General features: G+C 41.4%; 1 protein-coding gene across 1 annotated transcript in view; it reads left to right on the top strand.

The window, feature by feature from the left end:
• LOC149285540 (putative ATP-dependent RNA helicase DDX4) overlaps window positions 1-21,786 on the top strand; it is a 31,653-nt gene extending 9,867 nt beyond the window's left edge. The window contains exons 7-21 of the mRNA XM_089495288.1: window positions 216-269; window positions 2,478-2,673; window positions 4,464-4,502; window positions 5,974-6,021; window positions 6,110-6,136; window positions 6,238-6,380; window positions 6,468-6,620; window positions 6,899-7,053; window positions 7,616-7,745; window positions 8,420-8,586; window positions 11,455-11,600; window positions 17,609-17,708; window positions 17,875-18,151; window positions 21,188-21,295; window positions 21,718-21,786. Coding sequence (XP_089351414.1) covers window positions 216-269; window positions 2,478-2,673; window positions 4,464-4,502; window positions 5,974-6,021; window positions 6,110-6,136; window positions 6,238-6,380; window positions 6,468-6,620; window positions 6,899-7,053; window positions 7,616-7,745; window positions 8,420-8,586; window positions 11,455-11,600; window positions 17,609-17,708; window positions 17,875-18,151; window positions 21,188-21,295; window positions 21,718-21,786 — 1,812 coding nt within the window. The remainder of the gene's footprint in view (window positions 1-215; window positions 270-2,477; window positions 2,674-4,463; window positions 4,503-5,973; window positions 6,022-6,109; window positions 6,137-6,237; window positions 6,381-6,467; window positions 6,621-6,898; window positions 7,054-7,615; window positions 7,746-8,419; window positions 8,587-11,454; window positions 11,601-17,608; window positions 17,709-17,874; window positions 18,152-21,187; window positions 21,296-21,717) is intronic.
• Window positions 21,787-27,394: the final 5,608 nt, after the last annotated feature.

Here is a 27,394-nt window from a genome sequence, read left to right as displayed (position 1 = left end):
TGGGTTTTTTTGGGGACAAGTAAGACTTTTTTCTAAATTCTTTTTTAGGCTAAAAAGGCATACTAATAGGACAACATAAATATGTACAAAAAAAAGCATCGCAGTTACAAACAAGCCATGTTTCCTAAAATGAATTTATTGATTTAGGATTCTTATTAGAAAAATGAAAGTAAAAAAAAAAATCCACTCTATATGATTTGTTTCCCCCCATTAAGGGCATAACCCCAATGAAGATAATCCGAACAGTGATTGGCACCCAAGAACAAGTGGTAAGAATAAATCTTTTTGTTTGAGGAAACATTAATTGTTGATTATTTTTGGAAATTCAGGTTTACTTCCATCACATAATGTGATTCTTTTAAAAGCTGTCAAATTGGAGTATCACCTATTCTTAATTTACCTGCAGACTTTAACTTAAATATTCTTTTGCATTTTTTAAGTGCTAGAAGAGAATTAGTAATTTTAATAATTAGCAGTGGCATTATGGCTTTTTTGTTTTTTTTTCATTAAGGGGGCAACGGAAATGCAGAAAATCGAAACTGGACGCCAAGAGGTGGTAAGGACAAGCCGTGTTCTGTAACACGAAGTGCTCCACAGTTTACACCGCTGTTTCACTGGTTTCTCTTATTTCAGTGGCAGGCTACTTGGCTGCTTTGTGTGTATATAATGCTCCTTTCCATTTAGTTTGTGGCCTTTTATTAAAATTATGCTTGAATTCTAGATTTTGGGAATGGGGAAGATGAGGAGCCTTATAATGTTTTTTTTTAAAGATTTGTTAGGTGCGTTTTTTTAGACGGCGGTGGATATACCAAAGTTACTTGCAATTTTCCCAAGTGGGGCCACACATCTTTTATGATGGCTGATACGTGGATTGCTGCTCTGAAGATCCAGAGGTCTGCGGGTAGTCACAGCAGATGACTTCCATGCATGACTCTTAGCAGCTTACGCTAACCATTTGGTTATCAGGGGTTGTGACACGTTTTGCCGCTAAAAAGCCTGGTGACTCTTTTTGCAGTTTTCCTGAAGTTTAGAATGTAAAAATATAAAAAGTTAATTCCTACCCCCTCACACCCACCCATGTGACAAACCAAACAATGAAAAAAAATTACCTGAAATCCTCTACCCTAATAGTACATTTATTAACCCTTTGTGGTGCTATATACAGAATATATCCGACAAAATATTTTACTGCTTGTGGTCCAGCGTCAGACTTACTGGTTGACCGCTAGGTGTCGCTATTATGAGGAAGAATTTGCTGAATTAGTGATTCTGAATGTGATTTTAGTGATGAAGATGATTATAAAAAAGTTTCATACAGTGAAGAAATACCGAGACTAACATACTATATGGTTTTAGAATAGTATTAATTACTTTGTAGTTATATGCGTTCAGCATGCAAATCCTGTGTAGTTGACCGCACACAACAAATTGCCTAGGTAAATGCAGTGTAAGTTCAATAATTATGTTAACGAAACCAGATGCAGCTAAAAACAAAATACACGTGTATGGCATCTCCTTTTACATATCTGGCGAACCTGCTTTTAAGGGCTTCCATCATAATTCCGTCTGGATGTTATTTTCCTTTTGGGTTATCTCTGCATATACGATGTCGGATTAGCATTTCTTAGGACAGATTACTTTTGTCCTTAATTCAGGAAGTGTATTTACTCAGCAGCTGGTTACAAAAGTCTTGCTTTAAAAAAAATATCTACCGTAGTTAACTTGCTGTCCTCAAAGGGACGGTGTTGATTTTTTGTTTCCTTTGCACGTATTGTGTGTGTTTGCATTAATTGTAGATTTACTTCTTGTAGGTTTAAATAGTGGAAGTTCTAATTTTGGCTCAAGGGGAAGAAGAGGCAGGGGAGGCTTTTCTTCAGGTAAGGCTTTTTAAACTTTTTGAATTTGTCAAGATTGTCTCAATTCTATTCTCAAAACTCACACCAATAGAAAAAAAAAACGGTTTGATCATGGAAAAATTCAGTTATGTTAAAGGGAACTCCAGCCATCATAATTACTTTAATCCATATAACATGATACACACAGCTTCTTCTCGGGGTCAGACAAAGCTGCGTGTAGGTGTCTGTTCAGAGACCTATGCACATGTGTGAAAGGTTCTATGAGAACATTTTCCTGTCATTGATTGAATGCTCCAAGCAGCCAGTTAGTTGCCAGAAATGTTGGCCCATGGAGGAGGACTGCAGCTGCTGCAGCAGAACTCCCGAGTTCCAGGTAAATGCCGTGGTTTTTATTTTGTTTTCGTTTTGAAATAACGCACATAACTCATTGATCTTATGAACAATCTACTACTACAGGGGCGTCCAACCTGCGGCCCTCCAGCTGCCGCAGGACTACATCTCCCATACTCCTCAGCCAGCCCCTTAGCTGAAAGAGCATTATTGGAGATGTAGTCCTGCAGCAGCTGTAGGGCTGCAGGTTGGACAGCCCTGTACTAGTAAATCCTTTAAATCTGTGCCAAGACATATCGGGATGTCCAGACTTTGTTTCAGCAGCAAGTGCATCGGTCGCTGATTGCGTGTAATGGTACAGGCATCGCTACACAGGTATACAATGAAAACCTCATCACCATTTCTGCTATTCCTTTACTTGAGATCGGGAGAGACTTGAATGACACTGCTGGGATCTCAGATTGCCTACCCTGCAAGCCGATTGCACGTATTAGAGCCCTGCACGGGACTACTTTTTTAATCCCGCTCCCGCGGTTTTTGCTCCCGCAATGTGGGTGTGCCGCTCCCGCCACATTTGTGGCCAATCCCGCCCGCTCCCGCCACATTTGTGGCCAATCATGCCCGCCTCCTTACCTGATTTCCCGCGCGGCTGCCCTCGAGTTGTTCCCTCACGGCGTCTCTTCTCTTGCTCCGCCCAGGAACAAGGCGGAGTCACAGGAAGTGACGTCACATCACGTGACTCCGTTTTGTTCCTGGGCGGAGCAAGCTAGGAGACACTGTAAGGGAGCAGCAAGAAGGCAGCCTTGCGGGACTGCGCGGGATTAACGGGACCCGCAGGTACAGTGCCGGACCGCCCGCAGCACCAGCAAGACCGCCCGCGCCCGCAAGTTTTTTGGCGGGTCCCGTGGGACCCGCCTCCCAGTGCAGTCCTCTAGCACGTATTACAATTAAAATAAATTAGTGCTCTGCAAGAAGGGTGGAATCGTGAAGAAAACCGCAATAAATATAGTTCTCCATACGAAGCCCCAGCTCTTTAGGCTGGTGGTATAATAATTGCCTAAAAAGTGACGGCTATTGACATGAGACTGTGCTTGGGGTGGTCCGTGGTGACAGGTGCTCTTATCAGGGAGTGCGAAAACAAAAGGGTTTTGTGTAACGCTCACACTAAAACCAATTTGTACACTGTGCCTAGATCCGGACCATGGTCTTTGGGGCTTCATGACAGCTTCAGGGCTTGAGGCTACTGTCTTCAAGGCCAGAGGACCAAGCTTTCCCTCTGTCACAGGTACCCGCATGATGATATATATCCTTGTCACCATGAGAGTACTGGGTTCTACTCAGCATTCTGGGAGCCGTGTGACAAGCCCTTTCCAGTGTTATTCCTTCAGCAGGGAAGGGAGATTGTTAGGGGGAATGTGGGGCAGGGTGTACGTTGGGAGATGGAAGAGAAAAGAGGTATTAGAGCACATATGCGTGCGAGCGTGTGAATTTTTATGTATTGCATATCGTATTAAATGTATGTGTGTATAATCGGCTCTAGCTTAAATGTAGATCTTGAAACCATTATCCATGAAACAGGAGAGAGGTGTTTTGCAATAGAGCCTGCTGGTAAAATTGGTAAAACAAAGTATGTATGTACTGACAGAAATCCCCGTGTATATAAACATGGATTGCTAAACACAGTGTTTTTTATGTGGAAGAATTTGGCTTTTATTTGTACGGAATTTGTTTTGCTGTGAGTGCTGATTTATTGTAATTGTGGAAAACATACTTTTTGATGTTTCGTTTAAGGTGACAATGACAATGGCTTCTGGACAAGCGGTTTTGAAGGTAACCATTTCTGCTTTTTTCTTTACACCTAAATGGTTGATGAACGTATTTGTCACTTCCCTTTGCTTGATCAGTTTTGATAGAACTGTTTATTCATTGTAAGTGTGTCCAAATTTTGCTCAATTGCTTGGCGCTTCCACGTTTTGATTCATGACATTTCTAAAGTCAGTAATACTAGAGTTGAAAACATCAAGTTTGGCCTTGTCTTAGATTCAGGAATGCTTTGTCTATCCCCTGCGTGTGAATATTGAATTAATGAAGAAGGAAGCTAACTGCAAAACATATTCGTAGTGTTTACACTTCATGAATATCATGTAAATGATTACACAAAAGATACTGAGGTGTTTTCAAATTCTTGCATTAGATGGGAATACTGTGACTGTAAAGAAATAGACTAGTAGAGGGGTATGCCGGTAGCCTTTATTTTTTTCTATGCTTTTGTTTCAGATAATGAAGGGTCTGGAAGAAGAGGCACAGGCAGAAGAGGTAATGTGTTAAGCCATGCTTTATGCTCCTTTGCGACTATATAGAAGTACTGGCACGTCCTGACTTTATTTCAGTGGCAGAAACATCTTCCTGCTGCTACATAGGAGATCAATCTATCAATTATCAGCTAGGCAACGCTCCCGTCCAGCAGAAAACGGCATTGCTGGCTTCCCGCTGACCGATCTTTGAGATGACGGACACTAAAGGGACACTGGAGGAAAGGAGAGACTCGGCAGCAATCACTGATTGCATGCATTGGAATCAGCAGCTCAAGTCAATGGAGCCTTGCTGATCATAGTGTGAAGAGTGAGAAACAACGTTTCTACTTCCCATAAAGGAAAAACTTTTTTTTAAAAGTTATACTTTTTGATGAATTAGTGAGCTCAGTGATTTCTTTGTGACATCACTACCATACACAAGATTTCTATCCATATTGCAGTGATATTTATGCAAAAAAACCTAATAAAAAGCCTTTAAATAATAACAATTAAAACACAAATGTTAAAAAATAATAAATAAAAAAAATACCCTCTACAGGGACCTATGTAAGGCTTGCATGTTGCCCCCTAAAATGTAAAAATATACATGATGTACGTCTGTACCCAGGGGATGTTGCCGAACATACATCTGGTCATTGTTCATCAGTGGCACCTATTGTAGCAGAATTACTATTTTTTAACAATCCTAACAATTGTTTTTGGCATTTTTCTATGGTTTCCATAAGAAAAATTTCCTGAATGAATTTGTGTGGACATATCAAACATGGAAAAAGGGAAATCTTAGCTAAACCTGCACACAGTAAAAATGGTAAAAAAACCAACCTCACAGTATCTAGGGTACTAAAAAAGTGAAAGGATTAAGCAGTTTTTTTTGTTTTTTTTTTTACTATAGTTAACCTAGAGTTGGGTCTCCAAGTTTCACTTCACAAATGCTGCTTTTAAATTTGAGCTTTCTTTTGAAACCATGTGTTTACCGCTTTACTTATAAAAAATTACACATAGCCAGTGAAAATGGAATATATATTAATATATACATATATTAGTATATGAGACTGTATACACTTTATTATAGATTGATCAGCAGTAAATTAATCAAGCAGCAAAAAATACAAATGAAGAAAAACAGGTTTTTTAATTTGCTATTATATTGTCTCATGCCTCCCTGCCAATGATTGGTTTGAGGAATAGAAAGATTAATGCCATGTGGCAAGGTGCACGTGATTTGCTCCTTGAGCAGTCGCATGCGCGGATGTACCCCCTTGTTGGCTGTTGCAGCCATCAATGCCGATCTTGCTGCCAATTGCGGCTGCAGTTAGCTGGGATTGCTGGCAGTAATATTGAATCCTAGACTTTAAATGTCATTTGTTAATGACATTAAACCCTCTGTTAATAAGCATTTTTTTGGGTAAAGCTTTCAGAGACCGTATACTGCCCTTTGAGATCTTTGAAACAAATCTTTGTTCATCTTTCAGGAGGATATAGAGGAAGAAATGAAGATGTTGGCATTGAACCTAATAAAGGTAAAGACCCGACATTCTTTAAATATGCCAAGCACTTTATTGTATTCCTCTAACTTTTTTTCTTCCTTTTTTTTTTTTTTTTTGCAAGAGGAGAGAAATGACACAGGGGATCAAGGTATGTGTGTTAATGTTATGTTAATACAGTTCATAAATGGACAACTATCAATAAAACATTCCACAAATACTTACGGATACTTTTCCCCTTCTTGCTCAAAGGTCCAAGAGTTACCTATATCCCTCCTCCCCCTCCCGAAACAGAAGAGGCTATATTTAAGCATTATCAAACCGGAATTAACTTTGACAAATACGATGATATCATTGTTGATGTGTCTGGAAGTAATGCTCCTCCTGCTATACTGGTCAGTAGCTATTATTCCTTTTCCCATTGGGATGAAGATAAATGTCTAAGGGAAGGTAATGTTAGGAATCTAATGTTTGTTTTGTAGACTTTTGAAGAAGCCAATCTGTGTGACACTCTAAGCAAGAATGTTTCCAGAGCTGGATATGTGAAATTAACACCCGTTCAAAAATATAGTATACCTATCATATTGGCAGGACGCGATTTAATGGCCTGTGCTCAGACGGGTTCTGGGAAAACCGTAAGTACTGATAAATTTATTTTCTGGAGTTGTCTGTTTTTGTCTCTGTTCTGTCACAGGTAATTTTTTATGTTCTTAGTGCCACAAAATGAATGCAAAAAGGACGATATTTAATTTGTCTCCCTTTCCCGTTGTGTATTTTGCGCAACTTCCCTAGAGATTCAGAATTGCCAGGTGGGAATACTAGCTTTTTATGTGAAGCTTTGTGGCCTCTATGGAGAAAGTGTTTCTTGTAAACTGAATTTCATCCTTACTGCAGTTAATATTGATTTATTTAGGCGGCGTTTCTCTTACCAATCTTGGCCCACATGATGAACGAGGGGATTACAGCCAGTCATTTTAAAGAACTCCAGGAACCAGAAGCTATCATTGTTGCTCCAACTAGAGAACTGATTAACCAAATCTATCTAGAAGCTCGAAAATTTGCTTATGGGTAAGTCACTTTTAATGCATGAATGGCTTGGGGTTTTTGTTTTCTGAAGTGCACTCAAATGATTGCCATTTTTATGTCAAACTTTTACTTTTGTTTAACTATCCCTTTTAACCATTTAGTTTCTGTAATTGCAATATTTGACAAGTAATGATACTTGTAGTGCTTTAATGTGCATTCTATAACAAAAAGTAAAAAGCACTCGCCTTATATAAACTGCAACTTCCCCCCCTGTAGTCCTGCAATTCTCACGACAGGTGGGCTGCTCACATTGACACATGTAGGGGGAGAGCTGGGGCATGTTACTCCCCCAGCGGTGCTTGCAGGAGCTGACTTTTTGTAGGTATATGACATGGCAGAGTATGTCATGATAGTAGCAGGGGCAGTGGGGAGCAGGATACAGGGGGGGACTCTCCAGAATCTCCCCATGTTTTTGTAAGGGAGACTCCATGATAATTCAGGTCCTTTCAGCAATCATATGTGATAAAGTGCAAATGTTTCCAGTGGAATTGTTTGGGAACAATCGTTATGGGGAGTGCATTTTAAACATAGCATTATTTTGCAGAACCTGTGTACGCCCCGTTGTGGTATATGGAGGAACACAGACTGGTCATTCGCTACGGCAGATATTTCAAGGCTGCAATATTCTTTGTGCAACACCAGGAAGGTTAATTGATATAATAAACCGAGAAAAGGTAATTTTTCAAAATCAAACAATGAATGCAAACTAGATTTTGCTTACATAGTTTTTTATTTTCTGTAATCAATACACACCAAAAGTTGAACACGTGACAATAACACCTATATGAGCTTCGACGTCCCATTCCAATACTATGGGCATTAATACTGGGTTCAGCACCCTCTTTCGCGGCTATAACAGCCTCCACTCTTCTGGGAAGAATTTCCACAAGATTTCGGGTGAGTCTGTGGGAATTTGTTCCCATTCAGCCAAAGCATTTGTGAAGTCAGGCACTGATGTCGGCCGACGCGTGGTGCTTGTGCTGCTGTTGCTTCTAGAGGCAGTTTGAAGCTCTGTTAGTGACGTTACGGAAGATGGGAAATTTCTATTTATTTTATGTGCTTCAGCCCAATGTAAGTGGCAGAAATTTTACAAACTGACTTGTGGCATCCTATGACAGCCACGTTAAAATCACAGCTCTTCGTGTGACCCATTCTGTTGCCAATGTTTGTCTATGGAGATGGCTGCCTGTGTGCTTGCTTTAATACAGTTGTTAGCAATGGATGTGGCTGAAACACTTATTGAATCTCCACATACTTTTTCTCATATAGAAACTACTGTTCATACTAAAGTAAACCTTTACTATTCAGTAGCAATAATTTTATCTTTTATGTGCAATTTTTCTTTCAGATAGGCCTAAGCAAAGTAAAGTACCTAGTTTTGGATGAAGCAGATCGTATGCTTGACATGGGATTTGCTCCTGATATCCATAAGTTAATTGGGAGCCCAGGCATGCCAAGCAAAGAAGAACGACAGACGTTGATGTTTAGTGCCACGTTCCCTAAAGCTATACAGAGGTATTTGATAAATGTACAGATACAAAGCTTTGATATTTTCCGTTAATCACATTTTCACCAGCTAAATCCATTCCCATGGCACCCTGATCTCCCACGTAATAGGGGAAACACTACAGGTGCAAAAACCACCGGGCTTACTATTATGTCCTCTGTCAGAGATGGACAAACTTGCTTAACGTCGGAGCCGCATACAATACACTTCAGATGTTTGAGACCTGCAAGACATGCACTTTTTGTTACAAAAAATATAAATATTACATATATAGGATGTAATATTCATATGTAGTTTAAAAAGTTTATAAATTACATACATGAAGATAAACTCAATTAGGGCTGCAACTAACGATTATTTTCATAATCGATTAGTTGGCCGATTATTTTTTCGATTAATCGATTAATCGGATAAAAAAATGAATGTAAATTTTTCATTTATTTAAAATAATTTAATAAACAAATTGTTAAATACAAACATCAGAATAAAAAAAAACTTTGATAAAATACATTTCTTGTCTTTATTTCCCAACCAGCCCCCCCCAATTTATGCACGTTTGAGCCCAGGCTTGCCACGCTGCCTCCCACATATGCCACGCCACGCTGCCTCCCACATATGCCACGCCACGCTGCCTCCCACATATGCCACTCCACGCTGCCTCCCACATATGCCACTCCACGCTGCCTCCCACATATTCCACTCCACGCTGCCCCCCACATATACCACTCCACGCTGCCTCCCACATATACCACTCCACGCTGCCTCCCACATATGCCACTCCACGCTGCCTCCCACATATGCCACTCCACGCTGCCTCCCACATATGCCACGCCACGCTGCCTCCCACATATGCCACTCCACGCTGCCTCCCACATATGCCACTCCACGCTGCCTCCCACATATGCCACTCCACGCTGCCTCCCACATATGCCACGCTGCCTCCCACATGTGCCACTCCACGCTGCCTCCCACATATACCACTCCACTCTGCCTCCCACATATGCCACGCTGCCTCCCACATATGCCACGCTGCCTCCCACATGTGCCACTCCACGCTGCCTCCCACATATACCATTCCACGCTGCCTCCCACATATGCCACTCCACACTGCCTCCCACATATGCCATTCCACGCTGCATCCCACATATGCCACTGCACGCTGCCTCCCACATATGCCACTCCACCCCCACATATGCCACTGTGCCTGATACGCCTTATACCCCCTGATACACCACTCCATCCTCCCCAGACATGCCACACTACCTCCCAGACATGCCACGCTGCCCTCCCCACATATGCCACTCCAGTCTACCCTCAGATATGCCACTGTGGCCCCAGATATGCCTTATACACCCTGATACACCACTCCGTCCTCCCCAGACATGCCACACTGCCCTCCCCACATATGCCTTATATACCGTATATGCCTTATACCCCCGGATATGTCTCTCCGTCCTCCCCTGATATGCCTTATACCCCCCAGATATCTCATGGTGCCCTCATAGAGTCACAGACCCGTTCACATCACACTGACATCATACTTTTTTAAATAAGTACTGGGTTAATCTTCACTGCCCCAGGATTTAGATTCCCCTTAGTTTGGCCCCCCTTTATCTCTAACTGCACCTTAAGTTAACTTTATTAAATTAATCAAATTAACCCTCAGTCCTCATCATTAAATTAACCCTAAACACCCCATTAACCATAACTACCCCTAAATTAACTCTAAATACCCCATCAAAACAACTACCCTAAATTAACCCTAAACACCCCATTAACCATAACTGCCCCTAAATTAACCCTAAACACCCCATTAACCATAACTGCCCCTAAATTAACCCTAAACACCCCATTAACCACAGCATCCCCTAAATTAACCCTAAAGACCCTGTCAACCACAACAGCCCCTAAATTAACCTTAAACATACCATTAACCACAACTGCCTCAAATTAACCCCAAACACCCCATTAACCACAGCTGCTCCTAAATTAACCCTAAACACCCCATTAACCATAGCTGCCCCTAAACACCCCATTAACCATAACTTCCCCTAAATTAACCCTAAACACCCCATTAACCATAACTGCCCCTAAATTAACTCCCACTTACCCTAACTTTCAGCAGCCCAAATATTAATTTTATACTTACAGTTAGATGAGTGTCACAGCCATGTGGTTCTGGCCTTCTGGGAGAAGGAAGGGGCGGGGCCAGTTGTCACAGTGATTACAGGGAGGGGCTGGTAAGTAGGAGCTGCTGCTGTGAGTCAGACTAAACGGATTATATAATGAGGGGTATTTTTCAGAGCGTTTGCTCTGAAAAAACCCTCATTTTATAATCGATAATAATCGATTCAACTAATCGATAATGAAATTCGTCGGCAACGAATTTCATTATCGATTATTATCGATTTTATCGATTAGTTGTTGCAGCCCTAAACTCAATAATCAAAGTACATGTATACATATGTTCTCGCTCACACGTAGCCGCTGCACTCTCTCTCCGAGAGGACAGGCATCGGGGAAATTATTGCAGGCATCAGGAGGTGAAAAATACAACCTCATTTGCGGGAGACTTGGGACCTCTGTGTCTCAGCGAGTATACGAAGCACACTCACAGGAGGTCTGAACGAGCTTGCGTGGAAATATGTTGGTCGGACCAAATATTTGTTTTAGAGGATGTTATAATAAATACATCCCGTGTCCCCAAGGGGATAAACTAGATAACTTCAAAACTTTTACATTGACAAAAAGCCCAGGTTATAGGCAACTTTGGATTTTAATGTAGTTAAACTTGCGTCCCATTACTCTTTAACGTCAATATGTACTAATACGTTACACATTGTTTGAATTAATGCCATTTTTGTGCTTATTCAAAGCCTAGCTGCTGAACTTTTGAAACCGGATTATTTATTTGTTGTGGTTGGTCAAGTTGGTGGCGCATGTAGTGATGTGGAGCAAACCATTCTTGAAGTTGCAGAATTTGAAAAGAAGGACAAGCTGGTAGACATCCTTCAAAACATAGGTACGTCCGTCATGCTTGTGTCAACAAATCAGTCCAAATTACTCTAAATAAGTCTCGTGAAGATGTGTGCATACTGAGTTTGCTAGAGCAGAAATACCATATTTAGTCAAGCTTTTGGGTTTGGACTTTTCATGAGAAAATGAGCCAGTAAACCTGTAAAAAGTTAAGGAGCAGCAGCAGTCTTGGTGCTGGGATTAGGGCTGCAACTAACAATTAGTTGGCTGACTATCAAAACCGTAATTAACCGGGAAAAAAATGAATGTAAATTTTTCATTTATTTTAAATTATTAAATAAACAAATGATGTTAAATACAAACAGCAGAATAAAAAAACTTTGATAAAATACCGTATTTTTCGCTCTATAAGACGCACCTGCTGATAAGGCGCACCTAGATTTTAGAGGAGAAAAAAAAGGAAAAAATATTTTGAGCTAAAAAATGGGCTAAAATATTTATTACAATAACTGAATAAGCTATGAACACAGTAAGACACACACAGACACAGTGAGACACACACACACACACACACACACAGTAAGACACACACACACAGTAAGACACACACACACACAGTAAGACACACACACACAAACACAGTAAGACACACACAGTAAGACCTCCCTCCCTAACCCCCCTTCTCAGTATCTCCCCTCTAACTCCCTAACCCCCCCTTCTCAGGATCTCCCCTCTAACTCCCTAACCCCCCCTTCTCAGGATCTCCCCCCCCCCCCCCGCCCCGGTCACTTACCTTAAACTCCTGTGTTGGAAGCGTGAGGCGTTTGTCTCGGGTGCCGGCGCTTCACTGCTGAGCGCCGGCGTCTGACGTCATATGCCGGCGCCCAGCGTAAAGCGCCGGCACCCGAGACAAACGCTTCCAACACAGGAGTTGAAGCGCTGAGGCAGGCGGCGGTGGCGGCGGCTGCCGCCAGCAAAGGATTCCTGTATATCTGTCAGGCAGAGGGGCCCGAGAGTTGCCGAGCGGTTGTCTTCAGCAACCGCTCGGCACCCCTTGGGCCCCCCTGACTGGCAGAAATCCAGGACTCCTCTGCTGGCGGCCGCCGCCGCCTGCCTCAGTTGCGACCCCGGATTTATCGGCGTATAACACGCAGGTAGGGTTTAAGCTCCGGATTTTAGTTAAAAAAGTGCGTGTTATACGCCGATAAATACGGTATATCGTTGCCCCCCCTCCCTGCCTGCCTGCCTGCATGCATCTTCGCTCCATAAGACTCCATGATTTTTCATCCTACTTTGGGAGGAAAAAAACTGCGTCTTATGGAGCGAAAAATACGGTAAATTTCTTGTCTTTATTTCCCAACCAGGACCCCCCCAATTTATGCACATTTGAGCTTGCCACGCTGCCTCCCAGACATGCCACTCCACTCTACCCCCACACATGCCACTCCACTCTACCCCCACACATGCCACTCCACTCTACCCGCCACTGTGGCCCCTGATGCCCCCTGATACACCTCCCCAGACATGCCACACTGCCCTCTCCACGTATGCCACTCCACTCTACCCCCACACATGCCACTCCACTCTACCCCCACACATGCCACTCCACTCTACCCGCCACTGTGGCCCCTAATGCCCCCTGATACACCTCCCCAGACATGCCACACTGCCCTCCCCACGTATGCCACTCCACTCTACCCCCAGATATGCCTTATACACCCTGATACACCACTCCATCCTCCCCAGACATGCCACACTGCCCTCCCCACATATGCCTTATATACCCTATATGCCTTATACCCCCAGATATGTCACTCCGTCCTCCCCAGATATGCCCTATACCACCAGATATGTCACTCCGTCCTCCCCAGATATGCCTTATACCCCCAGATATCTCATAGTCCCCTCATAGAGTCACAGACCCGTTCACATCACACTGACACCATACTTTTATAAGTAAGTACTGGGTTAAACTTTACTGCCCCCAGGATTTAGATTCCCCTTAGTTTGCCCTTAAGTTAACTGCACCTTAAGTTAACTGTATTAAATTAATTAAATTAACCCTCAGTCCTCATCATTAAATTAACCCTAAACACCCCATTAACCATAACTACCCCTAAATTAACCCAAAATACCACATCAACCATAACTACCCCTAAATTAACCCTAAACACCCCATTAACCATAACTGCCCCTATATTAACCCTGAACACCCCATTAACCACAGCTTCCCATAAATTAACCCTAAAGACCCCATCAACCACAACTGTCCCTAAATTAACCCTAAACACACCATTAACCCTTAACATCCCATTAACCACAACTGCTCCTAAATTAACCCTAAACATCCCATTAACCACAACTGCTCCTAAATTAACCCTAAACACCCCATTAACCACAGCTGCCCCTAAATTAACTCTAAACACCCCATTAACCACAGCTGCCCCTAAATTAACAATAAACACCCCATTAACCATAACTGCCTCCAATTTTTTTTATTATTATTTTATACAAAGATACAAAAAACTTAGATAAATACATAAATACATAAAAGGCTTGTACATAAATACATAACATAGTTTAGGACATACATACAGTTATGGATTCCAAGTGACAAAGACTATTGCCACATACTACAGGAAAATTAAAGATACAAAATAGGAGGGCAGTGCTACTTCTTTGTATCAGTGTGTTATTAACTCTATTAGGATATTATTAAAGCTCTTTCTTTCAATCTGCAGGGGTAAGGCTGCAGAGAAGAAAGATGGTAGATTGTTAATCCTTACTAATCCATTTTACCTTCTTGCAGAGTTTTTATCCAATTTTCCCAGGCTACTAACCCAGATTTATTCCCTCTATCATGTAACAAAAGCAATTTTTCCATATAACATTGATGCAGAATTTGAGGTTTTATTTTTATCCAGCTAATTGGGTCTGAGGTTCTCCAATTTCTGGATAAAATTATTTTAACTGCTGTTAACACATGTAGTAAAAACTGTAATTTCTGAGTAGATATTTTGGGTAAGTTTATATGTAATAGGGCTCTTTCTGGTGTTAGTCCCCAGTGTGGTCCATATAATTTAATGAGCTTGTTAGATAGTTCTTGCCAAATTCTATTTATCAGAGGACAACTCCACCAAATGTGGAGAATGTCTCCTTTATAGTACCCACATCTCCAGCAGTTCGCCAAATTGTTAGGCGACATTTTTGCCAGTGTTGTAGGGACTAAGTACCACCAGTTCATCAGTTTATATTGCATCTCGTTTAGATTCAAGCAATGTATATTTTTATATGATAAGTACAGTGATTTGTTCCATTCTTCTGATTAAATTGTGATATCCCACTTTTTAATAACTGCCCCTAAATTAACCCCCACCTCCCCTAACTTTCAGCAGCCCAAATATTCATTTTATACTTAGTTAGATGAGTGTCACAGCCATGTGGTTCTGGAGAAGGAAGGGGGCGGGGCCAGTTGTCACAGTGATTACAGGGAGGGGCTGGTAAGTAGGAGCTGCTGCTGTGAGTCACTGAAACGGATTATACAATGAGGGGTATTTTTCAGAGCGTTTGCTCTGAAAAAACCCTTATTTTATAATCGATAAAAATCGATTCAACTAATCGATAATGAAATTTGTTGGCATCGATTTTATCGATTAGTTGTTGCAGCCCTAGCTGGGATCGACTTCTTGTGTATAGGTTTATAAATTAGTTTAGTTTTTGCTTTGCCTAGTCACCACTATAATTGCAAATGCATTATATTTCAAATTAATAGTCGGTCTGATTGGTTTTCTTGGCATAATGACATTTAATGTGTGAGGAACTACATATGTTAATATTTTATATATGTATATAGCTGTGCATTTTGTGTGTACACTATATAGACATAAGTATTGGGACACCTGACCATTACAAAAGGGCTGCAACTAACGATTATTTAAATAATCGATTAGTTGGCCGATTATTTTTTCGATTAATCGGATAAAAAAAATGCAATTTTTTTTTCAATTTAAAATAATGTAATAAAAAACGTACAATTTACACTTTCATCTCTTTATTGCAATGGCCTCTCTCTCTCTCTATTCATCTTCTTATTTTACTGACATAATAATAAAAGCTACAAGAACCCAAACACTGTTTCTCAAACTAGGTTTTAATGCAAAGTTATTAGTAAATATTAATTCATATGTTAACTATTTTTCATATTTAATAAAAACTAGGAGAAGAAAGCCTTTTTTTTTTATTTACCAAACTGCCCCCGGTTATGCACATCTGACCCCCAGCTTGCCACTCTGCCCCCATATATGCCTTATACCTCTTATATGCCAGATTCCACTGTGCCCCCTGATATGCCTTATACTCCTTATATGCCAGTGATATGCAACTGAGCCCCCTGATATACCTTTTACCCCCAGATATGTTTTATGCCCCCCCTGATATGCCTAATATCGATATGCCTTATACCCGCTATATGCCACTGAGCCCCCTGATATACCTTTTACCCCCAGATATGTTTTATGCCCCCCTGATATGCCTAATATCGATATGCCTTATACCCCCTATATGCCCTGAAATTCATAAAACCCCCCATACACCACTATAACTCACCCATACACCACTCTGGCTCCTCCCCCTCCCATACACCACTCTGGTTCCTCCCCCTCCCATACACCACTTTGCCTCCTCCCCCTCCCATATACCACTTTGCCTCCTCCCCCCTCCCATACTCCACTCTGCCTCCTGTCAGCAACAGAGGTTCACGAGACACCAGGGAGCCGGGTAGAGAGGCAGAGCGGTGTATGGGAGGGGGAGGGGCCAGAGTGGTGTGTGGGAGGGTGGCTCCCATACACCCCTCTGACTCCTCCCCCCTCCCATACACCGCTCTGCCTCTCTACCCGGCTCCGTTACTGACAGGCACTTTCACTGCAGCTTCATAGAAGCCTCAGCGTAAGTGAAGGTGAGTAACGGAGGCTGTCTGTGCGAGGAGGACCCCCACCGGCTGACAGAGAGGATGATTCTCTGTCAGCCGGTGGGGGTCTGCACGATACGCACTGCCAGCCTCGGTTACTGCCCTTCACTTACGCTGAGGCTGCAGTGAAAGTGCCTGTCAGTAACGAGTCGGGAGAGAGGCAGAGTGATGTATGGGAGGGAGAGGAGTCAGAGGGGTGTATTGGAGGGGGAGAGAGACGGAAGCGAGAGAACGGCTGACAGTGAGGGGAATCCAGGTCCCCTGCAGCGTTGCGGGGGATCTGGATTCTAGTATTATAATCCAATCTCTGTTTGAGGTCGGATTATATAAGGAGAGGAGTTTTTCAGAGCATATGCTCTGGGAAAAAAACTTTTTTTATAATTGATTAAAAATCGTTTCGATTAATCGATAATGAAAATCGCTGACAACGATTTTCATTATCGATTTTCTTTCGATTAGTTGTTTCAGCCCTACATTACAACAGGGACTTTTATCACATCACATTCTAAATACATAGACATTAATATGAAGTTGGTCCCCCTTTGCATATATAAAATATTTCATTTTGGAGTTTCTGGGGGAATTTTTGCCCTTTTGTGAAGCTGTTATAGCTGCAAATGGGGTGCAACTACATATTAATGCATTAATAGTGCATGTATTTAGAATTTGTCCATATAGTGCATGCGTGTATGTATGTATGTGTGTGTATGATAACATATGATCTGGTGCTTTAGTATGTACTTACAATATTGGATTAATCAACACTAATTTAGTCCAGATAAAGAATGTTCAATATGAAGCAGGTCCACAAGTCTTTATGGCTGTATCCGTTCCAGTATCCAGATACCAGTCATCAGCCTTATAACCAAGAAAAAAGGGCAGCGTACGACGCTCCTTTTTAAAAAAACATTTTATACATAAATTACCAGCTTACTTGTGTTGGCCTTTTGTTCTCTGGACATTTTAGAAGTTTAATATTCTAAGTACATAATTATAATTAACCTCCGGAGTTAATTGTATATTTTTTATAGTTGGGATTTAATGGCTTATAACAAAATTAACTGAATTAATTGTGAAATATATTTCAGGTAATGATCGCACCATGGTGTTTGTGAAAACAAAAAAGAAAGCGGATTACATTGCTACTTTTTTATGTCAGGAGAATATACAAACAACTAGCATCCACGGGTAAGCAAATGTATAGAGCTATATTGTTTGGCTTCTAGTTTTTCAGGTTTTCTAGTAAAATGGCATTTATATCGATTTGTTGATTATGAAAATAATTGTTAGTTGCAGACCTAGTTTATGCGCAGATGCACTAATGTATAATAGTAACATACACATTCTTCTCTAGCGATCGAGAACAAAGGGAGCGAGAGGCAGCACTTTTTGATTTTCGAAGGGGAAAGTGCCCGGTGTTGGTTGCCACTTCCGTTGCTGCGAGAGGCTTGGATATTGAAAATGTTCAGCATGTGATAAACCTCGATCTTCCCATGGAGATTGATGAGTATGTGCATCGCATTGGACGTACCGGTCGTTGTGGTAACATTGGGAAAGCTATTTCGTTTTTTGATCCAAAAAGCTCAGAAGACACCAACATAGCTCGTTCCCTCGTTAAAGTGTTGGCAGATGTAAGTATACAAAAAATTCCAATTACTAGAATCTTGCTAATGGAGAAATTTTTTATTTTTTGCAAGCTTGAGCTGCCTCCTTTGGGGACACTGTCTGCCCAAGTGCTATGCTTTAGAAATGTGTGAAAAAATACAATAACAATATCAGTTTATATATGATTGACAGTAATCACACTCCTATCATGCCCAGGCAACCAGTACATGCTGGAATAAATAGAACTATTACATTTTTACGTATCCAGAGATCAAATGCCCTCCTGAATTTGTAGTCGCGTCAGAGGACAAAACTTTCTAGGCCCAGAAATCAGTGAGAGGCATTGTAAAGGATTTTGTGTTATTTACTTTATTTCAATCTGCATGTCTTATTAAAGGTCGTTTTTTCTCTCAGTGAAAAATGAGTGCGGCCCCCGAACATATACATTTCTGATGAAGTGGCCCGCTGCAGGAAAAACTTAGACACCCCTGTTCTAGTGTCTTCAGTTTTTCCGTTAGGAATTTGTAACTGATCGGTAATCTGAAGTCTATGGAATAAGGCTAATCTGCACATTGTCCTGCTATATTCAGTAGACTCTGCTATTCCACAGTATTTCGATCATTGATGGATGGCCACTTTGGGGAGCGTCAGTGTGAACACCAGAATCACCGCTGAAGCGTTATGGTGCAAAGGATTCATAATGTACAAAGATTTCTGGCAGGGGTGAAAAAGTTATATGGACAACCTTGGTCCTGCCCTGGTGTCACATCACGCCTCACAGATACTAAAGTGGATATGTTATGTTGGTTTGCTGTGTTGTCAGATGTCATACATATGTGCCCACGTTTGTTGCTATGACTTGAAGTACACCACGCGATGCTATATTGCTGTCTGGAGTGTTCTTCAGTACACATAGGATAGGCATATGGCTTGAATGTTGAGGGCAGACTTGATGGACCACATGGTTCTTATATTTCTATCCACGTGTGCAAAAAGTGAATCACCTGAATCAGTGCTGCAAAGGGTTAAACGTAAATTAAAATGTCTATATTGCTCTGTATATTTGCTAGCTGTTTGATTAGAAAACGTAGATAAATGATTTGTTTGACATGAGACCTTTCTGATAAATGTTTTGTTACAAAAGCATTGTACGTGGTCTCTTGTAATCAACTCTGAACACTGATGTTCAATTAGGAGACGTGATTGCTGCAGCTCCCAGTGATTGAAAGTGACCGCTAAGTATACTTTAGTGTGATTTCAGTAGAGAAGGCCAGAGAGAGAGGCTCAATTTAACTCTGCATCAGATTGCTTTTGTGTTTGCAGAATGAACTACATTTTTTATCTCTAATTACCGTATTTGCTCGATTATAAGACGAGGTTTTTTTCAGAGCAAATGCTCTGAAAAATACCCCTCGTCTTCTAATCGGGGTCGTCTTCTAATCAGACCTCAAATAGAGGTCTGATTATGAGACTAAGATCCAGATTCCCCGCACCGCTGCAGGGGACCTGGATCCTCCTGTCTCCCCCCCACACACACACTTACCGGTGCTTCCTGCTGTATTGCCGGGGCAGCGGGTTGACGTCTACGCGATCTGCGTAGACAACGTCCGCTGCAGCCGGAAGGAGGTGTGGCTAGCAGCGGGGGTTGTCTGCGTCCGTCGCGGATACCTTCCCCGACTGTCAGAGATCAGAGTTCCCCGCACCGGTGCGGGGAGCTCTGATCTCTCACAGCCAGGGAAGGTATGCGGGACGGACGCAGAAAAACCCCCGCTGCCAACTCCACCTCCTTCCGGCTGCAGCGGAAAGAGACGTCAACCCGCTGCCTCGGCAATACAGCAGGAAATTGGAAGCACCGGTAAGTGTGTGTGTGTGTTAAGTGGGGGCATAGGGCATTTCTGGAATGCCTTATACCCCTATATGCCACTCTGGCACTTAGGGGGTTAAAAGGCATATTAGGGGGCAGAGTGGCATATAATGAGGTATAAGGCATTTCAGGAGGCATAGTGGCGTTAAGGGGGCATTTAATAGAGCACTCTGCCCTATACCTCCCTATATGCCACTCTGCCCCATGATATGCCTTTTAACCCCCTAAATGCGAGAGTGGCATATAGGGGTATAAGGCATTTCTGGAGGCAGAGTGCTCTATACAATGCCTTTTAACTCCCTTAATGCCACTCTGCCTCCTGGAATGCCTTATACCTCCCTATATGCCACTCTGCCCCATAATATGCATTTTAACCCCCTAAATGCCAGAATGGGATATAGGGGTATAAGGGATTTCTGGAGGCAGAGTGGCACATAGGGGGTCAAAAGGCATACCATGGGGCACAGTGGCATATAGAGGGTTAAAAGGCATATCATGGGCCACAGTGCCATATTGGTGTGGCAAGCCTGGGGGCAGATGTGCGAAACTGGGGGACAGGCTGGAAAATACAAGGAAATAAAAACAAAAAAAATATTTTTCTCAATCATAGCTTTTATTTAAAAAAATTGTTTACATGAATTAACATTTACTGGTAAAACTTTTTTCCTTTAGGGTCGTCTTATATTCAGGCTTTTTCTTTTTTTCCTAAGTTAATATTCAGATTTTGGGGGGTCGTCTTATAATCGAGCAAATACGGTATATTTCTTAGCCTGGGTAAGGCGAAGGGACAGAACTTTCAGTACAGAAGGTTGATCCGAATAAACAAAATTGCACGGCCTATTGGTAGCTTAAGTAAAAGCCTTTAGTTATGCTGAAATTTGTGATATTTCAATGTAAAAAAAACAAACCTGAAAGTATCTTGACATCAGAAACCATCTCCGTATTTCTAGCCTTTCTACAGAATTTTGTATTATGAAATAGAACACAGTAGTTTCCGAGGCCGCTGGTATAGAGCTAAAGCAGGAATTGTTCACACAAAAATTACAGATATTAAACTACCGTTTCTTTTGGTTACACTGGTGTCAATCCTACAACTACTTGCTGATATTTGAGTTAGTTTTGTTCCCAATACTTTGTCTAAAGAAGTACAGTTAGAGAATGCGTGAAGAGTTCTCATTTTGGTTTTCTGTTAAAACAGGCTCATCAAGAGGTTCCAGCATTCTTAGAAGAAATTGCCTATAGCGCTCATGGAACGTCTGCCTATAATCCTCGCGCAAACACTTTTGCATCAGTGGATAACAGAAAGGTAGGGTTTTTGCGGGAAAAATATAGCCTTCGCACTTAAGATGTTAATCAAACGAGTTTTAGCTTTATATATTTAAAAAAAATCAATATGAGGAATATTAAGGAAAATAAAGTATTTACAGTTTCACCTATAAAAACTACACATCCTATGCAAATGTGAATCCCCCCCATTCAAAAAATGTGTATACACACACACATGAGAAAACATGCAAACACTAATCTCTATACACACACACAGCAGAAAACACAACTTTATTTAAAAAGACATTTTAAACTTGCCGCGTTCTATGCCCCTCTCTGCCTCGCAATCAGATTAGGGAAGAGATACTACCAATGGCAATGTTTCCTGACTTTGGCAACATGCATGTGATTTGCAATATATGGCAATTGAAAGAGAAAATATAAATGTGTTCTTTGTTAAAGGTGGCTGCCCGACAGGAGACCTTTTCAAGTCCTGGATTCTCAGAAGAAACAGAGGAAAATTGGGGATAATTAGTATGAATGTATGGCAAACTCTTTTGTTTTAAAAGCCACTAAAGTATAGTTTAAGATGTATCTTGAAACATTGACTTATATATAGCTGGTTTAATAAAAAGAGCATGCAACTTAAAAGTTTAAGTAAATTCTCCAAAGGTGTATATTTGTGTTCATATTAAGACTGTTAAAACATTGTCATTTTTTTGTTTGACACAATAAATGATAAATCATTTAGAATTTGATTTTTCTTGTATTGCCTTGAAATGTCATCTTCACGCTAACAAAGAGACCATTTAGATGAAGCTGGCAAAATGGTTTTTTTTTTTACACAGGGGCTTACTCGCTAAACCAGTAGTGGACAGCATTGCTGCAATATTTCCTTTATGAATGAATGTTTTGGTAAGTGCGGACCTGTTCTCCATAACGCACAGCAGTAAGGGGACTCACACTGAATGCTGCTGCTCCTTCTCCTCAAAACTGTTAAAGCATTTATTGAAATACTGCAGTTGCTTAGAAACAGAGAGTAGTCATTCTTCCGAAGCCTTCCCCTATGTATTACGACACTGCTGTCTGACCTCCTACAGTCACTTGCGCATGCATACAAAGCAGCAAAGCTTTACAGATACCAATATGGCCAGTGCGTGGGGAGTGAGCGCTATTGAGCAAGATGTTTTGTGTGATGTCATGGGTGATGTGTGATAGCTGTGATGAGAGGTCCATTTAAACTAGGTAATGCCCCTTATGTGTTGTCTGATGGGCAAAGTGAGTAGTGAAGACAAAACACACGTAAAAGAAATATGCGTATTTAAGATGCATTCCATAGTAGTACATCATATAAAAATCAGAAAGTTGGACATAAACATGTGGAGCAGCACTTTTAATAGTGCTTTTACCAGGACCAGGCAAGCGTGTCTTGGCAGCAGAAGTTCCCCGGGGGGGCGGGTTAGACCTTCGTAAGATATAGTGATGGGAGTGATTCCAAGTCACCCTTCTGTAGTTGGTGAACCTCAAAATATTTGAGTCCTTAAGCAGAATTCTGGAATTAAGGTGAGTGAAGGGTTTGTATGATAAGGCATTTTGCCATAAAACCAGAACTTTCGGATATCAAAGCCAAACAGGGTTAAAAAGTTTGTTCATGTGTGTTGGTCTGTTCAATGAAACCTTTTCTGTTAGTCTGCCTCCTTGTGTAACAATGTAGCTTGTTTTGTAATGTCAGTCCTTACTAGTAATTGTAGATTATTCAGTCACTTAAGTAAACCTTTTTAGTAATGGGTGAAGCTGAAACATCTAAACTCAATAATGGGGGCTGTCCACATACTTTTGGTGTAGATCTGATCATAGTGGGGCTGTTTAGGTTATAAAGTTGATATACTTCCAGCATTCATTCTCAGCACCTCCGTGTACTGAATTGAAATGAAGTCCTGTCTGCGAATCACCCGATCCAAAAGTGTGCCTGGTCTCCGTACCGAGCGTGGGTGATAGAAACCTTTTACTACAACCTGCGCGTCCCCCTGAGGAAGCTGCGAGGGTGAATGTGAAACAGGCTTTTGATTAACATGTATATCAGCATTTTAATGATTTTTTTTTTTGCCAACAGTTTGTGGCGTTGCTGCGTTATATCTGTTAATGTTAAGGGCTCATAGGTTGGGTTAAGAGACCATTTAGATTGAAACACTTCAGGTGCCTACACTTGTTCATTTTTGTACCCCTATTTTTTGTAAATGTTTTTATAATAAAGGAACATATGCCGGGAAGCCCTTCATTGCCGTGGAGAGCCAGGTCGATGTTTCTACCTTGCAGTTATGTTCTTATCCTCTGGGTATTTGTGTGCATTTATATTGCCAGCAAATTCATTTATGTATTGTGCTTTCTGGGTAATCTATAGCAGTTATTTTAGATATTAAGTTAGGTTTTAATAATATGGAACAGAAGCATAAACTCTTTTCTCAGCGACTGTTAAAGCCCGTCTATTATCCGCAGCGTAGCTGTGACCACCCAAGCCCTGCGTGTTGTGAGCAGCCCCCCAACTCAACCCAAGCTGTTAAAATGATTATTTTTGGTAATGCAGGGTAGTGTCTGTGTTGTAATTTGTGCATCCGATCCGGATTGTCTCTTATTACCGATTTAGTTTGTCTTTAAAGTGAGACGTGGCTTATGATCTTACTAGAAATGCAAGTCTCTCCCCCCTATGTATATTGAAAGGGAAAAAATCTAACTAGAATTCAGTGCATTTTATTTGATGTCATGGGTATGCAATTTGCATCTGTAATGCACTAAATGTAGAGTTACATATGAAGTACCAAGGGTATGCATTGTGTACTCCATTATGCTGCATGAAGCGTGCTCTGCTGTACCTAAAGACTTAAGGGCTAGTCCGTGCCTGCCCCAGAGAGCTTACACTCTAATTTCTGATGAATGCGCCTGATAGAGGGACTTGGATTAAAGGTCTTAAAATGCTGACAAACTAATCAAGTTCCCACCGTACAGTGTGGTACAGACAACTGTCACAATCGTTGAATACTTTAGATTGTTTTAAAAATTAAAGTTTAAAGAGATCATTATGGAAAACAATCAAACTCTGCCCCCAGACAGTCATCCTGACAATTTTATAACTTCTCTTTATAGTAATTCGTAGTGAACAGATGAAAGCAAATGTATGTATGATTTGAAAATGGGAGCTGTCATTTTTGAGTCCAAACATTTTTTCAGTCACCATTCGTATTTGGGGATACTTGGTTTCAAAGGGAAGGTGAGTTCTTTGGCATAAGATGCTGCGACTAAAAGAGCTAATGAACTTACTGTCCTCCTCCTTACTCTTACATTTTCTAACAATCAACAACTTGGAGAACTCAGTGACGGGTCTGCTTTCAGTGCAGGGAGGACTGAAGTCCAAGATTCCTGAAAAGACCCGAACACTGAATGTTCACATATGAACCCTGCAGCGCCCATTTTATGCTTTCGTTTACATCTTAAAAATAATTTTATAAGTAATTTTGCCCCATACTCAAACACTGATAAACACAGGCCAGTAATAGATTTCTAAAAAAAATGTAACTATAAATTGATGTATTTACAAGAATACTCTCAAAAAAGCCCAAACCACTGAAATGTTTTTCACATCACTTGATTTTTTTCCACTCTGCTTATTTCAACATATGTGAACATTTGCTACACACACTAAAAATAAAACATGCAAGTTTTGTTTAAAAAATAGACTTCTGCTTGAGAAAGAAGAAGCTCTCTGACCCTGACGGCTACTGAAAACTGCGCATTTTAATAAAATGGTTTGCGATAGGGGGACTAAATCAAGGGCATGCCTATATGCCATAATTGCTCGATTATAAGAGAAGTTTTTTCCAGAGCGAATGCCTTGAAACATACCCCTTGTCTTAATATAGAGGTCATCTTCTAATCAGACCTCAAATGAGGTCTGACTATGTGACTAAGATCCCCTGCAGTGCTGCAGGGGACCTGGATCCTCCTGTCTGGTAACCTCAGCTGCTGCCAGCACTTCCACCGGCTATCACAGAGTGCCGGCAGCAGCGGAGGTTGTCTGCGTCCATCGAGTGGACATTTGCTGGCTGCCAGAGAGGAGAGTTCCCTGCAGCGCTGCGGGGAATTCTCTTCTCTGGCAGCCAGCGAACGTCCGCTCGATGGACTCAGACAACCCCCGCTGCTGCTTGTACTTCCGCTGGGGCTTCTATGACGCAGCACCGGCGACACATGACCTTAAAAGCATGTCATAGAAGCGCCGCTGCCCCCACCAGACACCAGGGAGTCAGAAGCACCGGTAAGCCGGGGGGGGGGGGTATAAGGCTTTTCTGGAAGCAGAGTGCCCCCTGTATGCCACTGCCTCCAGAAATGCCTTATACCCTCCTATGTTCCACTATGTCCCTTGATATGCCCCTGGCATATATGGGAATAAGGCATATCAGGGAGGCAGAGTGGCAAGCCTGTGAGCATGTGTGCATAACGGGGGGGGGGGGGGGCAGGTTGGGAAATAAAAACAAAAAAAAAATCTCTCTAGCTTTAATTAAATATGAAAAAATAGTTTACATTAACACTTACTAGTAACAAAAATTTCTTATATTCAGGGTTACCCCCCCCCACCAAATTCATATTCAGGTTTTGGGGGGGCTATCTTATAATCGAGCAAATATGGTAATCGTTTCCAGTGGCAGTCTGTGGATCTGGGCTCAGAGTGCTGCTCTATTGCTCAAGCAGTAAACCAGGGGCAATCAGGAAAGTATGGTTTGTGTGCACTGTCCATAAGGCACCCATTTGTCTGTTTCTATACGTTTTATACAGTAATCGTGCTCAGCTCTTCTATAGCAGTTCCTCAAATGAAATGGACACAAAATACATATGTTTATATGTAATATGTATGTAATTAAAGTCAAAATATATATAAAAGCCTGTAATTTTTAGAATGCAAACCTCTTATTGTAGTCTTGCATTACTTTTACACAAATAATGCTGTATTGGGGTATTTTATCAAACATAAAAACACAAAAAAACCCCAAACATTTTTGATATAAAAGACTTCTCTTGTTTCAGCTTCCAGCGTGGACCGTTTCTTTCCTCCTCTCTCTCAAACGAAATCTACTCTTAGTTCCTCTCTCCTTAAAGCTCAATATTACCAGATTTTAGACTCCGCGACAGATATATGGAGGATCGATTATAATTCAAAATGCTGCCTGATAACTGGACACTCCACAAATAAGCAGTTTTACACAATGCTGGTTACTGCTGCTAGATAACTGATGGTGCAGCATTAGTATTTGCCAATTGACTGCATACGTAAATCTGAAAGGCATGTAAAGTATTTACTGAATACATACATTTGTAATGCTTTGGACTATTAGTAAACATTACATATAATATAATGCAAAAAGGTTCAGAATAGGAATACTGATAATGTATGCTGGAAGATTACTTTTGAAAAAACACAAGGCGCAAACTGTTTACAGTCTTGGCTTCCCACCTCAATTCAGTATAAGTAGCCCAGTGCAGACACCAAGAACAAAGTCGCGCTCCTAGCAGTTTAAGGCTGGTGGCTGATAAATGCCAGCCGTGCTACCGCTAGGACACGTGTGTTTGCGCACTACACAGGCACCTATACTGAATGTAGATGTAACATGCAGCCATGTCTATCCGGCAAACTCCCACCTGCTTATACACACACACACACACACACACACATTTTTCCCCTATTTTAAACAATGTCAGTTAAATACTGCTGGGGAGTAAGGGGTTATCTTGCGCTGGCTGCCTCATGGGCAGTCTGGCCAGGTCCAGAAAATCGGACTGAGCTGGTTTGGAAGCTCCAGAGATACATTGTAAAGGATCATGGTTTCCGCAAGTAATTTTACATATTTGAAAATAAGAAATTCTGGTGACTATGCACTCAATGGCTTCTGCAAATATCACAGAAGTCTGAGGGGGGCCAAGACCTGTACCTGTATTTCTAGCACACTGCTCTTGCACCAAGAGTCAAAACAATGTTCTGGCGCACTCCCTTTATTATAACATTGTTCTAATACAGACATATGTTTGAAAGGAATGGAATCAAATAATGCCGTGTGTCTGTCAATGTTTTCTATGTAGTTTTGCTAGCATTCAA

Source organism: Sceloporus occidentalis, unplaced genomic scaffold (genome assembly GCF_023333645.1).
Source record: "Sceloporus occidentalis isolate IW3139 unplaced genomic scaffold, rSceOcc1.0.p SCAF_78, whole genome shotgun sequence".
In the NCBI taxonomy this organism is placed as follows: domain Eukaryota; kingdom Metazoa; phylum Chordata; class Lepidosauria; order Squamata; family Phrynosomatidae; genus Sceloporus; species Sceloporus occidentalis.
Note: the sequence above shows the minus strand (reverse complement) of the source record. Positions and strands in the feature narration are given on the sequence as shown.